Raw genomic sequence first — 7,153 nt, forward strand, 5'->3', positions numbered from 1 at the left:
AAATATTGCTGATGATCTGTCCAAGGGGAGAGCGAAGACTAACACGGAGATCATACCAAACAACTAGAGGGCTCTGGCTGCCTCGTTCAGGTCTTAGAGTGAAGCCGGAGGCTCGTGAACAACTTACTTGCATGAGAATTTACCTTCCCTGCACGTCTGCCTTTGCACACAGCTTGTGTAAACATTACAAGGTGGTAAAGGACATGAAGGCAAAGGGAAAACAAAGATCATTTTGATAGTAGGGTGATGGCTGCATGCTAGGTCAGGACAGGCTGCAATGCTTGGGTATCGATGGGAGGAGGGACAGGAAAGAATCTCCTCGTTCAAATAACAGGTTGGAAAGTGAAGAAAAAGAGTTTTAAATGAGCAGGAGCACATGTAACCTGTGGGCTAGCTCTTTGTCATGCCTCCCCCGGCCGCCAGCTCTCTTCAGATCTTCTCTTCACTGCTGCAGCTGATGGAGTCTGTATGATGAAAATGTGAAGATCACAGTCACAGGAAAAATGCCAAAGCAAAGCTTTTCTACCCTGAACACAGTGAGTGAAATCAATCCTGCTGAAATGGAAATGAGGCACAACGAGAGCATGAAGAGCAGGAGCGCCAGAGGTGGGCGACAAAAGGCAGAAGGTTGGGGGAGGAGAAGGGTGTGCGCTGTTACAACTCCAAAAACATGTTTCAACTTGTTGAAACTGCTTCGTCAGCATACTGGCCTAAATCTAATGCCCCCCCTACATGTCCTCTTTCTCCCTCATTCCTTCCATTGACCTACAAAGGAAAATGTTGGCGATTACAGATCGATTGAAACCTTTCCAAACAGCACATAACAATAAAGCTAATCTGTATGTCCCTGGAACAGTTCTACCAAGAACAGCGGAACGTGAATGGCATCTTAGAGCGGGGTCGCTATCTATTATGCCGCCACACACCTAAGAGCACTCCAGAAAGAAACACGGGGGAACTGGATAAATGAGCTTCTCCCCTTTCCCTTTGCCAGGGGTGCAATTGATTTATATCCTCTCTGTCATTCGTCACAGGATTCATTATCACCCCATTGTGACTGATGTTCATCTTTTCATCATCATAGGGATAATGGCAATTTGCAAGTAAGAGGTTTTAATATTGTAAAATCACTGCAGATGGTGAACAAAAAAAACCAATGGGACATATTCAGTGCCTTCAGGCTCACAACATCGTCTTTCTTTAGTGCCGATCTCCCCTCTCTGTCTGTCTCTGTGATAACAGGGAGGAAGGCATTCTGATATGCTGAGATACTAGCAAACAAAGACACGTAGCAGCCTATCACCTCCGTGTTGACGCCACATGGTCCAGAGTTGTGAAAAGAATCTGACCTCCATCTCTGTGAGATTACAACGCAGAACAAAAAATACCCACAGAAGGAGAGACAAAGATCAAACGTGTGATCAAACAAACATATACAATAAAGAACAATGTTGCCGAGGCAACGCAGACGCCACCCCATTCACCCTTTGGTGTATATTTTCCATCTTCCCTTATTCTGTCAGAGGAAGATATGAAACTGTGTGTCTTATGATGATTTACAATGTAAATGTCAACAGTAAAGATTATCAATACATAATGAATGCGTATTTTTCACTTGGTAAAAAAGAGGGAACAAATGCTGTCAGCCCAAGTTTGTCGGGGGGGGGAATTTGAGAGAGTCACAGCAGAATGGTTTGGTATATTTTTATAAAAAACAATTACAATATTTAAAGCATATTTTTGTACAAAATATGCTCGATGTTGGCATAAAAATTAAAATCAAGTTATAAAGTACATATACGTTTCATTGCTATATCATAGTTAAAATATAAACAAATACATTTTTATGAAAAGTAAGAAGAAGAAATACAATGAATAATTAAGGTTCTGGAAGTTGTGCATAAATATTTCATTGAATAGCAAGCAGCCCATGTCAAGAAAAGTGTTTCAAAACCTGTTACACAAGTAGCAATTCTTTCTATTTATTCACTCAACAGCGATTCTTAGTCCGCACATAAACAAAGTGCACTCCACTGCTTTTCATTAGCCTGTCAGGCCCTCAGCAGAGCCTCCACAGAGAAAGGTAATGGCTTCACAGCAGGAGTCCTGACTGAGCTGCCATGAGGGCTCTTGCCAGAGTCGGCACAAGGACCTGCCTGATCGGCAGAAGTGTCTGCACACCAGCCCTTAGCTGTCAGAGGACTGGGATCAAAAGTCCTACAGGGTGCACTGACGTCTGGCCCGCTCAGGATACCCTGATCCGATCCAAACATAAAGCGTGTGACGGTTGAAGAGCCATTAGAGTCCATTATTTCTGTCGGTTTTGAGGGGGGTTTGACAAGGTCTAGACCTGACAAAGTGCTGCCATGATGTTTGAGTGTTTGTCTTGATGGTAGAGGCGTCAGCTCTGGTCTGTCTTTCTTTTCACAGCCTTGGCAGCAATTCAGCCCCCCCTCATCCCTCCTGGTTTGCTCTGAGCTTTGACATAAGAAGCCAGTGTGGTCACCTTCTGCGGATGACCTGCTCTTTAGGTGGAAGAACTGATAGAACTGAAAGTCACACTCATACAGAGGCTTATATTTATACACAGGCACATAACTGGACGTCCCTGCAGTGGTGGGTTCCTTGTTGAGAAGACAGCAGTGGAGGCTTGGGGAGACAGGCAGGGGCGGAGGGTGCAGCACGGGGACGAGGCCAGAGGAGGAGAAGGAGAGGTCGCTGTGCAGCTCTCTCTGTCTCAGCTCCCGCTCCAGCATCACGTTCTCCAGCTCCTTGTCTGCGAAGGCTCGCCTCTTCCTCATCCGGCTGCTGATGGGGGGACACGTAAAGTGTGTTTGGTCCCGCTGCGTATGCTTTGACCAGCAGGAGGTGTCTTCCTCCAGCGGCACCACTGGTTTGAGCCCTGGATAGAAAGCAAAGCCACACACTGCTGTTTTGTGTTCATTTATTTAATTCATTAATGAGTATTTGAATTTATTCCAACCAATTAACTGTCATGTTTATGTTTGAGTACTTTGTTCTTTATTATTTTAATTATGCAGTTGGTTAGCGGTGTCATTTTTCTTTTACTGAGAGCACAGAGAAGTTGAGAGGGCTATAAAGAGGATAAAAGCCTCCAGCAGGATTTGAATGCTAGTCAGCGGGTATTAATACACACTGTGTATTACAGTAATGGCCTGTTGTTGTGAAATAGTGAAGCCACAGTGATCAGGTGGCTTAGATAAATTAAGGGTGTGTAATGCAGGGTAATGACATCCAACAAGAAGCACTGGTAGTTTTGGGCCCAAGCAGGGCTTGAAAATGCAGTAGCAGTGAGAGCAATACATAATGCATGGGTGTGTTAAAGAGCATGCACCTGTGTGAAGGTATGTGTGTCTACTTGTTGAGACTAAAATCTGTTTGTTCAGTGACATTGTTGCGACTACTGTCTGTCTAAGGACAAGAAAATGGTATCCACAAAGTCAAACATTTATTTTGGGTTAAGACTTGGTTTTTTGTTTGAGGTTAGAAACAGGCTTAAGCTAAGGCTATAAACAGGTTGTGGTTAGATATGGAGGGATTACGGTTCACGGTACAAATCATTCCAAAAAACATTGAGCTGAATTATGTAGTTCTTTTGTAAGTGAATTTTTCTGCACTTCACAATCAGCTTTGTTGGCCAAGTATATGCGAACACATTTTGTTTTTTCACCACTCAATGTGGACAGGGGACAACAAAGCTGGACAGATAAAGGTTATATATAATAGGAGTAAAACATAGCTGTGAACATAAATATCATATATAAAGCATGACCATCAATGAATACTTCAAAAGACATGTGACACTTTGTAACAATCTCATCTCACTTTGAACAAGAAAAAAAAGTTTGTATTTCTTTGCTCAGCAAGCAGTGACTTACCTCTACCAATAGCAGATGACAATGTTGATCAATTTGTGATCTTGCATTAATTCCATCAAACTTAACACATTAAAAGAAAAGAAGCTACATATTAAAGTTGACTTCAAGGGTTTTATCTAATTTACTGGGAAAAAACTAGTCTTTGTAATCCAGTCTAGGAAAGAGGAAGTACATTAATGAGAGAGATGTTTATTAAACTTTACCTTGCAGGATGCTCTTAGTCAGTGTGCTTGGTTCGGCGGCTCTTGCGTAACGCTGATACGCAGTCCTCCGCAATGGACCTGCACACCTCACCCCCCTCTTACCCTGGGAGAAACATGGGAACAGGAATTAGACATTTCAACATAATCCTATTGTACTGAGACTGTGCCCCAAAGGTAATTAAAGTTATTTAATACATTATAGAGGCAAATAGGTCTCTTTATGGTTATAGCATTTCAGAATGGGGAATATTTGGCTATTCACCCCGTTGACACAGAAGATGCAGCTACTAAAGGTAAATGCAAGTCGTTTTATGTTGTGATGCTTAACTTTATTTTTTTGTTTTGTTTATAGTTTTGCTGTTAGCTATTCTATACTTTCTATCTTAGTTGTATTAATATTATATTTTAATAAAATCTGATCAATAATATTTATTTATATGATATAATCAGAAATATGTTTTCGAAATGTTAAGACTTTATTAAAATGCATAAATTCATATTTTACCTTCAGTTATAATAAAGACTTCTGCTACAATACACCATATTACTGGAATGAACAGCAAAACAAACTCAGTGATATTTTCAATATTTGTGTATGTTTTAATTAGTGTGTCTGACAGTGGCTTTGTGTGACTGGCATGTCTTGTTGCGATGCTCTGTGTGATGATTTTTTATTTCTTGTTAGAAATCTCAACAGGACTTCCTGATTAAATAAAGCTGAATAAACTAACCCTACAGCTCACTCTTTCTAATAGAAAACAACAAAACAAAACTTAACTCAAATGTTCCAAATGTCAAAAAATATGATTCTGTTTTGTATAAATTAAGAAAAACAAACAAACACGTGCTTTAGTCTGTAGTGATGCCCTGAGCCATGAGATGGTCAGACTTCTCTCACACACAGTTGAACATATGGATAATGTAATTTGCAAATTCAGCCTCGCAGCTTTATTTTTAAGCACTTCTGTAGAGTGTAAAATATTTATCTGCGATTTCTCTTCAGAACATTCAATCCAGCCAAAGAAAAGCATGTAGTAAATAACAATTGCTATATATTCTGATCTTTGGTCAACCAACATATGAGTCAGTTCACTTTGAGTATTGTTTCGAACTCACGTGTTGGGCCTCATTTTGATATCAATATCTGCCTGATAATTACGGTTCGCCTCCTGATTGTGGATAATCATCTACTGGAGGGTCATGGTTTAGCCATCTGTTTATCCTCCATCATTTCTCCATCACGGACCTGCCCTTGTGCCCTCCTCACCTCCGCAGCTTGCTGCCTCCTCAGAGCGACCTGCGCTGCCATGACGCGCTGCCGCTCCACCACCAGCAGGCAGCAGGCACAGCGACAGTCCCTCCAGCGGCAGAAGCGTTTGTGGCCTTTCAAACACGACACGACGCCGTGGTTGCGACAGCGGGCGCATTTGGGGCTCCGGGTCATCTTGCGTGGCTTCGGCTGATGGCGCTCCGGAGCTGGGGCCACTTTATTCTGCCCTCCGTCCCCGCGGAAGCCGCGCTGCCCGGCGCATCCGTCAGGACTCGTCACGTCTTCGGATTTGAGTACATCACGTTTTGCTGTGGTCTCCAGCCGCAGGCCTGCTTCCAGCTGAGAGGACATCTATGACTAATAATACCGGAATCCCACTTGTAATCAGTGGTGCACTATGTTGCTGCTAACGCTGAGCAGACTGTTACGCAAACGATCAAAACGGACCAAGACGTGATTATTCACTTACTGAATTGGAATCAGGACTAAGAAATACATTAATTGTCTGCCGAAAAGTCAGAAGAGCTGATAAATCACAATAACGCTGTTGTGTTACGCATAGAGCTGACACAGACTACAACATGTCTTCTAAATTGAAATAACAGACATAAAGTAAAACGACGCACTAAAGAGTGTGATTCCGGGCTTCAGAGAGGCAAATTCCAATTGAACACCAAGCCGTGAGGTGTGGTGTCGTGCTCCAGCCTGCTGCTACATGACAGTGTTTTCAGGGTGGAAACTTTGCAGCCTACCGCCAGACGTTTGAAATGTTAAGCCTCTCTCAGCTGCTCCCTGACGCTGTTTCCAAAACAGTATAGTACAGGATAGTAGACCGGGCCACAGTGCCGAGCTCCTGGCGCGGGACCGTGAGTAAAGATTTGAGGGAAACAGGTTTGCAGCAAAAGCGACTCCCTCTCCCTATAAACCCGTGTATCTTACCTGCCCTGCCCACCTTCGAGGTGGTTCTCATCTTTCAAGAGATTTAGGATATTGCCCGACCCACATCTCCAAATTCTTCTTGGCGAGGGATCACCAAGTCATTATACTTATCATTATTTTAATGCTAGTAATAATATATACATACAGAGAGAGAGAGATGGAGCAGGCGAGCTAAAGAGTAGGCTTACTCATTAGGACATGTGTCCGTAAGGGTGCATATGTGAGCTCTGTGTTTTACCAGACTGATACAATATGGACTAATTACGCACGCGCCTTGGGGAGAATAGCCTTGTGGGCTAATGAGAGACAGACAGAGAGAGAGAGGGAGAATTACATTTTCATATTAGTAGTCTTCACACTCATATTTATTCATTTTACTGTTAAATAATTCAATGATTTAATGGCTCTCTTGATGTTTTACTTCCAACATGTCTGGGTACTGAAAGATAATAATTGAAATACATATATTCACACTTAATGCTTGTTTAGATAAGTGTTTTTAACACCAGTTTAAGAAGAGAGCATTATTCAAATTCTCACCTTTTTTGAAAATGTATATAATTGCATACTGCTGTCAGGTAATTCCTTGATATGATGCAACAGATGGAAGTAATTGTTAATACTTCTTTGGTTTATGATTAATACAGACTGCTATATTTGCCTTTGGACTGCTATATGTGCAAAGTGAAGTAAATTATGCATTCAGCGAATTTCTTTGGATGTTGATTATACGCTGCACTTACCTCCTCATTGTCTCCTCTTCAGCCTACACTTATGGCTGATAAAGAGCCGTGTAGTGTAGTATATAAAAAGAGCTGTTTCCTTTAATTAAAATACAGTAG

General features: G+C 42.0%; 1 protein-coding gene across 1 annotated transcript; it reads right to left on the minus strand.

The window, feature by feature from the left end:
* Nucleotides 1–1,772: 1,772 nt before the first annotated feature.
* Nucleotides 1,773–6,180, minus strand: dmrt2b (doublesex and mab-3 related transcription factor 2b). Its single transcript, XM_031859769.1, has 3 exons — nucleotides 5,370–6,180; nucleotides 4,103–4,205; nucleotides 1,773–2,902 (listed from the first exon to the last, which is right to left on the minus strand). Exons 1-3 carry the CDS (start codon nucleotides 5,721–5,723, stop codon nucleotides 2,052–2,054), a joined length of 1,308 nt encoding a protein of 435 aa, XP_031715629.1. The 5' UTR covers nucleotides 5,724–6,180; the 3' UTR covers nucleotides 1,773–2,051.
* Between the last annotated feature and the right edge of the window lie 973 nt (nucleotides 6,181–7,153).

This window comes from Anarrhichthys ocellatus, unplaced genomic scaffold (genome assembly GCF_004355925.1).
Source record: "Anarrhichthys ocellatus isolate YVR2014 unplaced genomic scaffold, GSC_Weel_1.0 scaffold22, whole genome shotgun sequence".
In the NCBI taxonomy this organism is placed as follows: domain Eukaryota; kingdom Metazoa; phylum Chordata; class Actinopteri; order Perciformes; family Anarhichadidae; genus Anarrhichthys; species Anarrhichthys ocellatus.